Source organism: Heptranchias perlo, chromosome 2 (assembly GCF_035084215.1).
Source record: "Heptranchias perlo isolate sHepPer1 chromosome 2, sHepPer1.hap1, whole genome shotgun sequence".
Lineage (NCBI taxonomy): Eukaryota > Metazoa > Chordata > Chondrichthyes > Hexanchiformes > Hexanchidae > Heptranchias > Heptranchias perlo.
Window position 1 is genome coordinate 628,180 of NC_090326.1, and position 14,763 is coordinate 642,942.

Below are 14,763 nucleotides of genomic sequence, written 5' to 3' on the forward strand. Positions count from 1 at the left end.
TCACTAAACCCTTGGTTCCATAGTATTTCTGGGAAGTTATTTGTGGCCCCTTCCCTGAAGGCAGAACAAATGTATGTATTTATTTGCGCTGCCATTTCCTTGTTCCCCATTATGGATTCTCCCGTTTCTGACTGTAAGGGACCGACATTTGTCTTCACTAATATTTTTCTTTTTACATGCTTGTCGAAGCTTTTATAGTCCACTTTTATGTTCCTTGCAAGTTTGCTCTCATACTCTATTTTTCCCCTCTTGATCAATCTATTGGTCCTTTTTGCTCAATTCTGAATAGCTCCCAATACTCAGGTTTGCTAATTTTTCTGTCAACTGTATATGACTTTTCTTTAAATCCAATAATACCCTTAATTTCTTTTGTTAGCCATGGTTGGGACATTTTTTGTGTGTTTTTGCGCCAGAAAGGAATGTATAATTTTTACAATTCTTGCATTCATTCCTTAAATGTTAGCCATTGCCTATCCACCGTCATGCCTTCAACGAAACTCCCTAAACTATCATAGCCAACTCACTCCTCATATCTTTGTAGTTTCTTTTGCATAGATTTATGACCCTAGTTTCGGATTGCACTATTTCACTTTCCATCTTAAGAAGAATTCTGTCATGTTATCGTCACTCTTCCCTAAAGGACACCACACAACAAAATTATTAATTAACCCCTTCTCATTGCACAATATCAAACAGGATAGCCTGTTCCCTAGTTGGCTCCTCAACGTACTGGTCTGAAAAAAAAATCTCGTACACACTCCAGGAATTCATCCTCCACAGTATTATTGCTAATTTGGTTTGGCCAGTCTATATGCAAATTAAAGTCACCCATCATTACTGTAGTACCTTTGTTACTTGCATCTTCAATTTCCTGTTCATTCAAATCCCGTACATTACCACTACTTTTTGGAGACCTATAAACAACTCCTACCTGTGTTTTCTGCCCCTTAGTGCTTAATAACTCCATTCAGACTGATTCTACATCTTGATTTTCTGAGCCAATATACTTTCTCACTATTTCTCAGATTTCGTCCTTTACTAACAACGCTACTCCACCTCCTTTTCCTTTTTGCCTGTCCTTCCAAAATATCGAATATCTTGGATATTAATCTCCCAGCCTTGGTCACCCTGCAACCATGTCTCTGTAATTGCAATTATATCGTGTCCATTTACGTTCATTTATGCTGTTCATCCGTCTACCTTATTCCGAATGCTTTGTGCATTCAGATACATTGCCTTTAGATTTGTCTTTTTAACATTTTGAGATATTTTAACATTTTTTTACCATGGCCCTAATTGTGTTTATACCATTTTTTCTTACCCAGACCCTATTGGTTAGTGCACTCTTTTGTTTGTACGCTCTGCCCCTACCTGACACAATCCCGGTTATCCTTACCACAATCACTTTCCTGTACTGCTTCCTTGTCTTTTTTCTTTAGCATTCTAGATTGATCTCCACCGGTACCTGCACCCCCCCCCCCAACCCCCGCCCGCCCACCATTTAGTATAAAGCCCTATCTTCCTCCCTAGTTATTCGATTCGCCAGAACTCTGTCCCAGCACGGTTCAGGTGTAGTCCGTCACAACGGAACAGCTCTCTCTTTCTCCAGTACTGATGCCAGTGCCCTTCGAATCGAAACCCACTTCTTTCACTTCAATCTTTGAGCTACACATTCACCTCCCTGATCCCATTGACCCTATGCCAATTTGCTTGTTGCTTAGGTAATAATCCAATGATTATTACCTTTGTGGTTCTGCTTTTTAATTTAGTACCTAGCTGCTCAAACTCTGTCAGCAGATTCTTTTTTTACATAGTCCTAACTATGTCGTTGGTACCTAGGTGGTCGATATTAGCACCATCTCTGGATCCCATGTAATTAATTGTACCATCTCTGGAGCCCCTGCAAATATTAGCATTCACGGGATGTCGTGCAAATATTAGGTCCATCTATGAATCCCTTTGAATATTTGTACCGTCTCTGGGTGACCTATAAATATTAGTGCGGTTTCTGGATCTCCTGTAATTATCAGTACCGAATCAGCATCGACTGTATATATTGGTGCAGTCTCTGGATCTCCTGTAAATATTAATGGCTTTCTCTGGACCCCCTGTACATATTAGTACCGTCTATGGAGCCCTTGTAACTATTAGCACTCTCTGGAACTCGTGCAAATATTAGTTCCGTCTATGGATCCCTTTAAATATTGGTAACGACACTGGATCTCCCGTAAATAATAGTACAGTCTCTGGATCCCCTGTAAATATTAGCTACATCACTGGATCTCCTAGGAATATTACTACTCTTTCTGGAACCCATGTAAATATTTGTACCGACTCTGGAACCCACTGTAAACATTACTACGGTGTCTGGACGAACTGTAAATGTTAGTAACGTCTATGGATCCCTTCAAATATTAGTACCGTCTCTGGATGACCTGTAAATATAAGAGCCAACTCTGGATCTCCTGTAAATATTAGTACCGTTTCTGGATCACGTGTGAATATCTGCACCCTTCTCTATCAGCTGTAAATATTAGCACTGTCTCCGGCATCCCTGTAAATATAAGTACCGTCTCCGGATATTTTGTAAAAAATAGCACTGTCTCTGAATCCACTGTTAATATTTTTACCCTCTCTGAATCCCATGTAAATATTGTCACCTTCTCTGGTACCCCTGTAACCACTGTAATTCTAGTGCCGTCTATCGAACCCTTGCAAATATTAGTACCGTCTCTGCATATCCTGTTAATTTTGTAACCCGGTAATTATTAGTTCCGTCTCTGTATCCCCTGTAAACATTAGCACCGTCTCTGCGTCCCCTGTAAATATTATCGCGCTATGGATCGCGTGCAAATATTAATTCTGCCTATGGATCCCTTTAAATATTAGTAACCGCGTCTAGTTTGCTTGTATATAATAGTATTCTGGAGTCTCTGTAAGTATAAGTAGCGACTCTGGATCGTCTGTTAATATCAGTACCGTCTCTGGATCCCCTGTAAATATCAGAAACTTTCATAATACCCTTTAAATATTAGTACCGCCTCCGGGACCCCTGCAAATATTATTACTGCCTCTGAATCACGTGCACACCCTCCGGATCCTCTGTAAATATTCATGACGTCTCTGGATGCCCTGCTATTATTACTACCATCTCTTGATCGTTTAAAATAATAGTACCCTCTTGGATCCCCTGCAAATATTAGAACCGTCTCTGGATCCGCTGTTAATAGTTTTAACGTCCCTGGATCCCCTGTTAATATTAGTACAATCCCTGTTTCCCCTGTAAAGAACAGTACTGTATCTAGAACCCCTGTAAATTCTAGTACCGCCCCTGGAACCCCTGTAAATAATATCACTCTCTGGATCTCGTGCAAATATTAGTTCCGTCTATGGACCCCTTTAAATATTAGCACCGTCTCTGGATGACCTGTAAATAGTAATACTGTCTCTGGATACCCTCTCTGGCCTACGAACCTCATGGCTACCCTGTAAATATTAGTATGGTCTCTGGACCGTTGTAAATAAAATACCGACTTTTGATCTCCTATTAATATTAGTACTGTCTCCGGATCCATTTATATATTAGTGCCATCTCTGGATTACGTGTAAATATTAGCACTATCTCCCGATCCTCTGTAAATATTAGTACCGTCTCAGGGATCCCTTGCAAATGTTAGTACCGTCTCTGGATCCCCTGCAAATATTAGTATCGTCTCTGGATCATGTGTAATTATTAGCACTCTCTCTGGATCCCCTGTCAATATTAGCACCATCTCTGGATATCTTCTAAAAATTAGTACCGTCTCTGGATGCACTGTTAACATTTTTACCATCTCTGGTTCGTCTGTAAATATTTGTACTGTTTCTGGAATTCCTGTCAATTCTAGTACCTTCTCTGAATCCCCTGTAAATAACATTTCCGCCTCTGTATCCCCTGTAAATGTTACCACTTTCTCCGGAACCTCTGTAAATATTTGTAGCGACTCTGGAACCCTGTAAATATTAGCACCGTCTCTGGGTCACCTGTAAATATCATCACCGTTTTCGATCGCCTGTATATATTTGTAGCGAATCTGGATCGTTGTAAATATCAATAGCATCTCTGGACTCCATGTAAATATTAGCACTGTCTCTCGATCCCCTTTAAATTATAGCATCGTCTCTGGATCCCCTGTAATTATTAGTAACGTTTCTGGAGCCCCTGTAATATTTGCACTGCCTCCGCAACCCCTGCAAATACTAGTGCCGTCTTTTGGTATCCTACAATAATTAGTACCGTCTCTGGATCCACTGTTAATATTTTTACCGTCATTGGATCCGTTATAAATACTTGTACTGTTTCTGAAACCCCTGTCAATTCTTGTAGCGCCTCTGGATCCCCTTTAAATATTAGTACAATCTCTGGATCCCTTGTTAATATTATAGCCATTTCTGAATCTTCTCTAAATAATATTTCCGCCTCTGTATTCCGTTTAAATGTTTGCACTTGATCTGGGAGCTCTGTAAAAATTTGTAGCGACTCTTGAACCCTGTAAATTTGAGTAGCTTCTCTGACCACCCCCGCCCCCGTAAGTATAATTACCGTTTTCGATCCGCTGCAAGTATTTGTAGCGAATCTGGATCGCTGTAAATATCAATAGCGTCTCTGGACCCCTGTAAATATTTGTATCGTCTCTGGAGACCCTGTTATTAGCCCCTGTATTAGCACTCTCTCGATCCCCATAAAATTATAGCATCGTGTCTGGATCCAATGTAAATATTAATACGGTCTCTGGATCCCTGTAAATCTAAGTACCGACTCTGGATCTCCTGTAAATATTAGCACCGTCTCTGGATCCCCTGTAAATATCAGAAACGTTCTCTATCCCTGTAAATATTAGTATCGTCTCTGCATCTCTGTAAATATTAATACAGTCTCTGGATCTCGTTTAAATATTAGCACTGCCTCCGCGACACCTGTAAATATTAGTACCTTCTCTGGATACCCTGTAAAAATGAGTACCGTCTCTGGATCCACTGTTAATATTTTTACCGACACTGGATCCCTTGTAAATATTAGTTTTGTGTCTGGAACCCCTGTAGATTCTCTTCCCATCTCTGGATCCACTTTAAATATTAGATCCGCCTCTCGATCCACTGATAGTATTATAACCCTCTCTGGAACCCTGTAAATAATACTTCCGTCTCTGTATCCCCTATAATTATTGCCACCGTCTCTGGGACCCCCGTAATTATATATAGCGACTCTGGACCCTGTAAAGATTATTACCGCCACCGGAACCCCCGTAAATATTAATACCATCTCTGGACCCCATATAAATATGAGTACCGTTTCTGGATCCCCTGTAATTATTTGTGCCGTGCCTGGAGCCCGTGTAAATATTAGAACTGTCTCTGGATGCCATGTAAATCATAATATCGCCTCTGGGTCCCTGGACCTCGTGCAAATTTTATTTTCATCTATTGATCCCTTTAAATAGTAATACTGTCTCTGGATCCCCTGTAAATATCTGTGCTGTCTCTGGATACCCCGTAAATTCTAGTACTGTATCTGTTTACCCTTTAAATATTAATACCATCTCTGGATCACGGGTAATGATAGTGCTGTCTCCGGATCCCCTTTAAATATTAATATCGTCTCTGGATCCACTGTTGATATTTCAACGCCTCTGTAACCTCTTAAATATTAGTACAATCTCTGCAACCCTGTGAATATTAGTACTGTTTCTGGAACCCCTGTAAATTCTAGTGCCATCTCTGGATCCCATGTTAATGTTATAAACCTCTATGGATCCCCTGTAAATGATATTTCCATCTCTGTATCTCCTATAAGTATTACTGCCGTCTCTGGATCCTACAAATATAAGAAACGTTCTCGATCCCCTGCAAATACTCGTAATGTCTCTGGATCCTCTTTACATATTAGTACCTCCTCTGCTTCCCTGTAAATATCAGAAACGTTCTCGATCTCCTATAAATATTATACCGTCTCTGTATCCCCTGTAAGTATTAACACCATCTCTGGAACCCTGTGAATATTAGTACCGTGTCAGGACACCCCGCCCCCCAGCCCCTGTACTATTAGTACCATCTCTGGAGCTCCTGTATTTATTAGCACTCTCTCTGGATCCCCTCTAAATTATGGTATGGTCTCTTGAACTTTGTAAATATTATCACCATCTGGAACTCGTGCAAAAATATTAGTTACATCTATGGATCCCTTTAAATATTAATACGGTCTCTGGATCCACTGTTAATATTTTTAATGCCTCCATATTCCTTTAAACGTTGTTACCATCTTTGCAAGCCCTGTAAATATTAATACTGTTTCTGCAACCCCTGTAAATTCTACTACCGTCTCTGTATCTCATCTTAATGTTGTAACCCTCTCTGGAGCCCCTGTAAAAAATATTTCCATCCCTGTATCCCATATAAATATTAGCACCATCTCTGGAATCCTGGTAAATATTTGTAGCGACTCTGGGTCCCCTGTAATTATTTGTATTTTCTCTGGAACCCCGTAAATATTGGCACTCTCTGGATCTCGTGCAAATATTTGTTCCGTCTATGGATCCCTTTGAATATTAGTACTGTCCCTGGATCTCCTGTTAATTTTAGTACCTTCTCTGGATCGCCTGTAAATATTTTCTCCGTCTCTAGATTCCCTATAAATGTCAGCACCGTTTTCGATCCGCTGTAAATATTCCTTTCGCCTCTGGACCCCTGTAATTATTAGTACCGTCTCTGGGTCCCCTGTAAATATCAGAAACGTTCTCGAGCCCCTGTAAATATTAGTACCATCTCTGGACCTCCTGTAAATATTAATACCGTCTTTAGATCCCATGTAATTATTTTTACCGTCTCTGGAGCCCTGTAAATGTTAGCACGGTCTCTCGATACCCTGTGAATTATAGTATCCTCTCTGAATCCCCTGTAAATATCAGAAACCTTCTCGATCTCCTGTAAATATTAGCAATGTTTCCGATCTCCGGTAAATATTAGCACATTCTCCATACCCCTGTAAAGATCAGCACCATCTCTAGATTCCCTATAAATATTAGTACTGTCTCTGGACACAACCTTTAATATCAGTACCGTCTCTGGATACCCTGTAATTATTTGTATTGTCTCTGGAGTCCCTGTAAATAATAGCACTGTCTCTCAATCCCCTGCAAATTATGGTATCATATTTCGAACCCCTGTAAATATTAGCACCGTCTCTGGATCACTTTAAATGTTGGTACCAACTCTAGATCCCCTGCAATTATTAGTACCACCTCTGGATCACTTTAAACATCAGTACCGTCTCTGGAATATTTGTAATTATTAGTACTGTCTCCAGATGCCCAGTAAATAATAATACTGTCTCTGGATCCACCGTAAATATCAGCACCGTTTTCGATCCCCTGTATATGTTAAATCGTCTCCGGACCCCTGTAAATATTCGTACCGTCTCTGGATCCCCTGTATATATCAGAAATATTCTCGATCCCCTGTAAAATTTAGTACCGTCAAAAGATCCCCAGTATATATTAGTATCGTCTTTGTATCCCCTGTAAACATTAGCACCGTTTCTGGAACCTCTGCCAATATTTGTTCCGTCTATGGATCCCTTTGAATATTAGTACTGTCCCTGGATCTCCGGGCTCTGCATCCGCTCCAAATATTAATACCGTCTTTGGAACCCCATGTTAATTTCATAACCGTTTCTGGATCCTCTGTAAATAACATTTCAGTCTCTGTATCTCCGGTAAATATTAGCACTGTATCTGAATTCCCTGTAAATTATAGAATCATCTCTGGATCCCCTGTAAACTCTAGTGCCGTCTCTGAATACCTTGTAAATATTAATACTTTCTCTGGAGTCCTGTAAATATAAGTACCGCCTCTGGATCCCCTGCAAATTTTAGTATCGTCTCCGGATCCCTTTATATATTATTGCCGTCTCTGAGTCATGTGTAAATATTAACACTGTCTCTGGATCCCCATTAAACATTAATACTATTTCTGGATCTCCTGTAAATTCTAGTACCGACTCTGGATCCCCTGTAAATATTAGTTCCGTCTCTGTATCACCTGTAAATTTTAGTATCATCTCAGGACCCCCTGTAAATATTTGTGCCGACTCTGGAAGCCCATAAATATTACTAACATCTCTAGACCTCCTGTAAATATTAATACAGTCTCCAGACCCCCTGTAAATATTACTACCATCTGTGGATCCCCTCTAAATATTTGTACCGTCGCTCGAGCTCCTGTAAGTATTACCACTGTCTCTGAATCGTCTGTGAATATTGGTATTGTTTCTGGATTAGTACTCTCTGGATCTTGTGTAAATATTAGTTCCGTCTATGGATCCCTTTAAATATTACTACCGTCTCTGGATAACCTGTAAATATTAGTACTGTCACTGGATCCCCTGTAAATTCTAGTACAGCCTCTGGACCCCCTGTTAAAATTAGTAACATTTCTGTATCTCCTGTAAATATTAGTACCCTCTCTGTATCACCCTGTAACTACTGACACCAAGTACTGTAATACAGTGAAACATGGTTTGTAGATTTAATAGCTGGATATATAGTCTTACCAGAGACACCGACAGCAGCGAGGAGGGGATAATAAATTACTTGTATACCCGAAAGCGCATAACGTATACGATTGTCTAATGACATTGAATCATAATATACATTAATATATTGAATAGTCCAAAATGGACTGGCCCAATCTACTGCTCTCAGATTCCTTCCCATTGTTGTAACATTCCAGTCTGATGTTCTCATATTCCGACCCTTTGTTGTTGCACTCCAATCTATTCCTCACAGATTCCAATCTATGTGTTCCCTCTCTGTAGAGCCGCTGATCCCTGTTAGTGTCGGAGGTGATGCTGCCGCTGACAATATGGGATAACGCGCGGAAAGTATTCGCTAATTTATAGCAGAGAAAAACACTCCAGTGACACAGTTAGGGCCCATGGAGACTGGCATTAATTATAGTCACTGAACAAACAGATTCAGTTAACAACTTTAAATTCCAAAATGTTTCTACCACAACATATAATTAACCAGATATTACATAAATGGAAAGTATATTATTTTAATAAATATTTGGAAGAAACTCTGAGGCCCAGAGTCTGACAGCACAGATGTGAAGGGAGACAGCTTCATTTACAGATTGCAGATTATTTCTGAGTGAAATTTTTAATTTCAGCGAGTTTTTACCCATTTCTCAAGATTTGGGTTTAAACTCAGGTGGAAAGTGAACCATTCTACTAGTCATTTTGGGGACCACCCTGCGAATATTAGTGCAATCTCTGGATACTCTAACAATATTGGCAAATCTATGGATCCTATTGCACATATTTGGGCAAACTCTGGCTATACCTGTCAATAATGGCAGCCTTTCGATTCTACTGAAAATATTCGTACAGTCTAAGGATTTCCCTTTAAATATTGCTGGAGCATGTTAAAGGATCTTGATACGTTTAAATATATTGATCCACTTCCAGATTTACTGCACAATCTGTGCACTGTCTAAATGTGTACACTGCCTGGCAACACTGCAAATATTGAACCACTTCCACAGACCCCTATCAATACTGACATGGTCTGGGTACAGCTTGAATGTGTAAAGTCCGTGGTACCACTGTAAATATTGAATCACCCCCATAGACGACTCTAAATAGTGACGTTGTCTACAGCTTGAATATCTAAAGTCCTTGTAACCCTGTAAATATTGATTCGCTCCCACAGCCTCATGTACAGACTGACACGGTCTGGGGAATCCTTCAATGTCTACAGTTCTTCGTACCCCTGTAAATATCGCCCCCAAAATCAGATACAGCTCCCCATCCCCCCAAAACAATCCCCCACCTGCAAAATCTTTCATAACTCCCCCTCGAACCAAAATCTGACACAGTCCCCTCCCCCTAAAGCTGACACAGTCCACTTCCCCGAAAATCTGTCACAGTCCACTTCCCCTAAAAGCTGTCACAGACCCCTCCCCGAAAATCTGTCACAGTCCACTGCCTGAAAATCTGTCACAGTGCAACCCCCCGAAGATCTGTCACAGACCCCTCCCCGAAAATCTGTCACAGTCCACTCCCCGTAAATCTGTCACAGTCCATTCCCCCGAAAATTTGACAAAGTCCTTTCCCCCCAATATCTTACACAGCTCCCCCTTCCACCAAAATCTGACACTACTTCCTACCCACAAAATGTGACACAGTCCCCGCCGCAAAATCCGACTTTGTATTCTCACCCAAAAATCTGGCAGATCTCCTCTCCCCTCAATATCTGATAAAGTTCTCCTCTCCCAAAATCTGACACAGTCTGTTCCCCCAAAATCTGACACAGTACACCCTCCCTGAAAAAATCTGATAGAGTTCCCTCCCCTGAAAATCTGACACATCTCCCCCTCAACCCAAAATCTGACACAGCTCCACCTTCCCAAAGAATCTGACACAGCTTCCCTTCTCCCCAAAATCTGATACAGTGCCCAGTCCACAATATCTGACACAGCTCCCCATCCAAGTCTGCAACAGCCTCCACCCCCAAAATCTGACACAATTTCCCCTCCCCCAAAATCTGAGACAGACCCCTCCCCCAAAATCTGAGACAGTCCGCTCCCCCAAATTCTGACGCAGCTCACAAACCCCAAAATCTGATACAGTCCCCTCCACGTAAAATCAGACACAGATGCCCCTCCCCAAAATAAGACACAGTCCTCTTTCCCAGGATCTGACCCATTCGCCTTCCCCAAAATCTGACACTGCCCCTCGCCCAAAATCTGACTGTTTCACCCCCCGCCGAAATCTGACATTGTCACATTCCCAAAATCTGACACTGTCCTTCTCCCGAAAGCCTGGCACACAACCCTCCTCTTAAAATCTGACAAAGTCCCCTCCCCGAAAATCTGGCACAGTCCCCTCCCCCAAAATCTGAACAGACCACTCCTCCAAAATATGAAAAAAAGGACGAGGAACGGAAGAGCGGAGAGTGGGAGGGAGGGGTTGGGAGGAGAGGGTGGAGTGGGATGGGGAAGCAGTGGACAAGGGGGAAGGGAGGAGTTGGAGGGTTAAGGGAGGAATGAGGGGAGGGAGGGGTTTGGGAGGGGGACAGAGTAGGGGGAGGTGTTGCAGAGGGGATGGGAGGTGCAGGGAGGGAGGAGGAGGTGGATAGAGGAGAGGACGGGTATTGGTGAGGAGGAAGAACAAAAATAACAAAAGGGTTGATGGTGCAAGACAATAAAGGTGTCAATGGGACAAGTTAAGAAACAAAAGTTGGGACTGGAAAAGCTGCGAATGGCAAAAGCAGAACCATTACCAGCACCTACTGTCCCAAAATATGGGAGCTTGGTTATCATCTGAAGTTATTGAAATCAATGTTGAGTCCGGAAGTTTGTAGAGTAGGATAAATGTTACCTTAACACTCGTTGCCTCGCATTTCCAGGTTTCTAATGTGTATCTTCATAGAATGATAGAATCACAGAAATTTACGGCACAGGAGGAGGCCTTTCGACGCACCGTATCTGTGCCGGTCGAAAAAGAGATAACGAGCTTCATCCCAACGATCTGTTCTTGGTCCATAGTCTTGTGGGTGAAGGCACTTCAAGTGTATAGTCCAATATTTTTTTTAATGCAATGAGGGTTTCTTCTTCTACCACCCTTTCGGGCAGTGAGTTCCAGACCTCCAACGCACTTTGGGTGAAAACATTTCGCCTCAACTTCCCTCGAATCCTTACACCAATTACTTTGAATCTATGCTTCCTGAGTATTGACCTCTCTGCTAAGGGAAATAGGTCCTTCCTTTCCACACTATCCAGTTATCCTCGTTATTTTATACACGTCAATTAAATTCTCCCTCAGCCTCCTCTGTTCCAAAGTAGTGAATGTTTACCTTGGTGGATCGGGTGCCAATCAAGCGGACTGCTTTGTCCTGGATGGTGTCGAGCTTCTTAAGTGTTGTCTGAGCGACACTCATCCTGGCAAGTGACGATTATTCCATCACACATCACACTCCTGACTTGTGCCTAGATGGTGGAAAAACTGCGGCGGGGGGGGGGGGGGGGGGGGTGGTCAGGAGGTGAGTCACTTCGCGCAGAATACCCAGCCTCTGACCTGCTCTTGCAGTCACTCTTTTTATATGGCTGTTCCAGTTAGGCTTCTGGTCAATGGTGACCCCCAAGATGTTGATGGTGGGGGATTCCCCGTTGGCAATGCCGTTGAATGTCAAGGGGAGTTGGTTAGACACTATCTTGATGGAAATGGTCATTGCCTGGCACTTGTGTGGCGCGAAAGTTACTTGCCATTTATTGTGTATTCCCTTGCCTTGTTTGCCCTCCCCAAATGCATTACCTCACACTTCTCCGGATTGAATTCCATTTGCCACTTTTTCTGCCAGCCTTACCAGTCCATTGATGTCTTCCAGCAGTCTACAGCTTTCCTCCACACTATCAGTCACATGGCCCACTTTTGTATCGTCTGCAAACTTCTTAATCATGCCCTCCACATTTAAAACTTATTCATTGATACATACAACAAAAAGCAAGGGACCGAGTACAGAACCCTGCAGAATCCTGCTGGAAACATCCTTCCATTCACAAAAGCACACGTTGACGATTACTCTTTGCTTCCGGCTACTGAGCCACTTTTGGATCCAATTTGTCACTTTCCCTTGGATCCCTTGAGCTTTTACATTTTGTGACTAGTCTGCAATGTGGGATCTTGTCAAAAGCCTTGCGAAAATCCATGTAGACCACATCAATCGTGCTACCCTCTTCAATCTTCCTTGTTACCTCCTCAAAAATTTCAAACAACTTACTCAGACAGGGACTTCCCTCAATAAATCCACGCTGACTGCCCTTGATTAATTTGTGCCCTTCTAAACGACGATTAATACTGTCACACAGAATTTTTCCCAATAATTTGCACACCACCGAGCCTGGGAGACTGATCTGTAATTACTCAGTCTATCGCTTTCTCCCTTTTCAATCAACGGTACAACGTTAGCAGTCTTCCAGTTCTCCAGCACAACGCCTGTAGCGAGGGAGGATTGGAAAATGATGGTCAGAGCCTCTGCTATTTCATTCCTTGCTTCTCTTAACAGCCTGGGATACTTTTAACCCCCGCCTGGCGATTTATCTACTTTCAAAGATGCTAAACCGCTTAATATATCCGAAATCACCATGTTTATCCTATCCAATATTTCACACTCTTCCTTAACTACAAGGCCTGCATCGTCCCGCTCTTTTGTGAAGAAAGGTGCAAAGTGTTCATTATGAATCATACCCATCTCTTCCCCCTCCACAATATGGTTCGCTTTTTGGTCTTTAATAGGCCCTTGTCTTTCCGTAATTAACCTCTTGCTCTTTACGTATTTATAAAACATTTTTATGCTTTCCTTGATTTTACTTGCCACTATTTTTCATGCCCTTTCTTTGCTTTCGTAATATTATTTTTAATTTCACGCCTGCACCTTCTATACTCCTCCAGGCTTTCTGCAGTCTTGAGCTCTCGGCATCTGACATAGGCTTCCCTTTTTTGACATATCCCACCCTGTGTGCTCCTTGCCATTCAGGGAGCTCCATATTTGGGAGTCCCATCCTTTTTCTTTGTGAGTACATATTTGCTCGGAACCCTCACTATCTTGTCCTTGAATGCCTTCCACTGTTTGGACACTGATTTACCTTTAAATAGCTGTTTCCAGTCTGCTTTTGCTAAATCACCTCTCAGCTTAGTAAAATTGGCCTTTCCCCAATAGAGAACTTTAACTCCTCGTCTACCTTTGTCCTTTTCCGTAACTTCGCTAAATATAACTGAAATATGTTCACCATCACCCAAATGCTCTGCCACTGGTAAGCTATCCACCTGCCCTGCTTCATTCCCTAAAACTAAGTCCAAAACAGCCCCCTCTCTTTTTGGGCTTGCTACGTATTGGCTAAAAAAAGTTCTCCTGAATGCAATTTAAGAATTCTGCACCCTCTATAACTTTTACGCTGATTGTATCCTAGTTAATATTAGGGCAGTCAAAATCCCCTTCTATAACTGCCCTATTGTTTTTGCACTTCTCAGAAATGTGCCTACAATTTGCTCTTCTATCTTCCTCTGATTGTTTTGGGAGGTCTATAGTAAACTCCCAGCAGTGTGAGTGCACCTTTTTTGTTCTTCACTTCAACCCATATGGCCTCATTTGATGATCCTTTTAACGTATCATCGCTCCTCGTAGCTGTAATTGTTTCTTTAACCAATATTGCGACCCCTCTTTCTTTTATATCCCATTCTCTATCTCATGTAAGGAATCTTACAACACCAGGTTATAGTCCAACAGTTTTATTTGAAAATCACAAGCTTTCGGAGGCTTTCTCCTTCGTCACTCACCTGACGAAGGAGAAAGCCTCCGAAAGCTTGTGATTTTCAAATAAAACTGTTGGACTATAACCTGGTGTTGTAAGATTCCTTACATTTGTACACCCCAGTCCATCACCGGCATCACCACATCATGTTCTCTATCTCGTCATTAAAACCCTGTAACCAGGAATGTTGAGCTTCTATTCCTGCCATTCTTTAAGCCACATTTCAGTAATAGCTATGGTATCATACTTCCACATTTATATCTGTGCCCTCAACTCATCTGCCTTACTGATTGCATTGAGGTATATACCATTGAGCACTGCTAGAGGTTGTTTCTTCTACCTTCCAAACTCGCTTACTATTTTTTCTGCCTTCCATTTCCAGCTCTGCAATGCATCCTTCTACGGAATCATCTA

At 41.9% G+C, this 14,763-nt stretch overlaps 1 protein-coding gene across 1 annotated transcript in view; it reads right to left on the minus strand.

The window, feature by feature from the left end:
• LOC137334756 (probable G-protein coupled receptor 139) overlaps positions 1 to 12,497 on the minus strand; it is a 30,931-nt gene extending 18,434 nt beyond the window's left edge. The window contains exons 1-2 of the mRNA XM_067999693.1: positions 12,405 to 12,497; positions 8,588 to 8,789 (exon numbers count right to left, since the gene is read on the minus strand). Of these exons, the coding sequence (XP_067855794.1) occupies positions 8,588 to 8,789; positions 12,405 to 12,497 (295 nt within the window). The remainder of the gene's footprint in view (positions 1 to 8,587; positions 8,790 to 12,404) is intronic.
• Between the last annotated feature and the right edge of the window lie 2,266 nt (positions 12,498 to 14,763).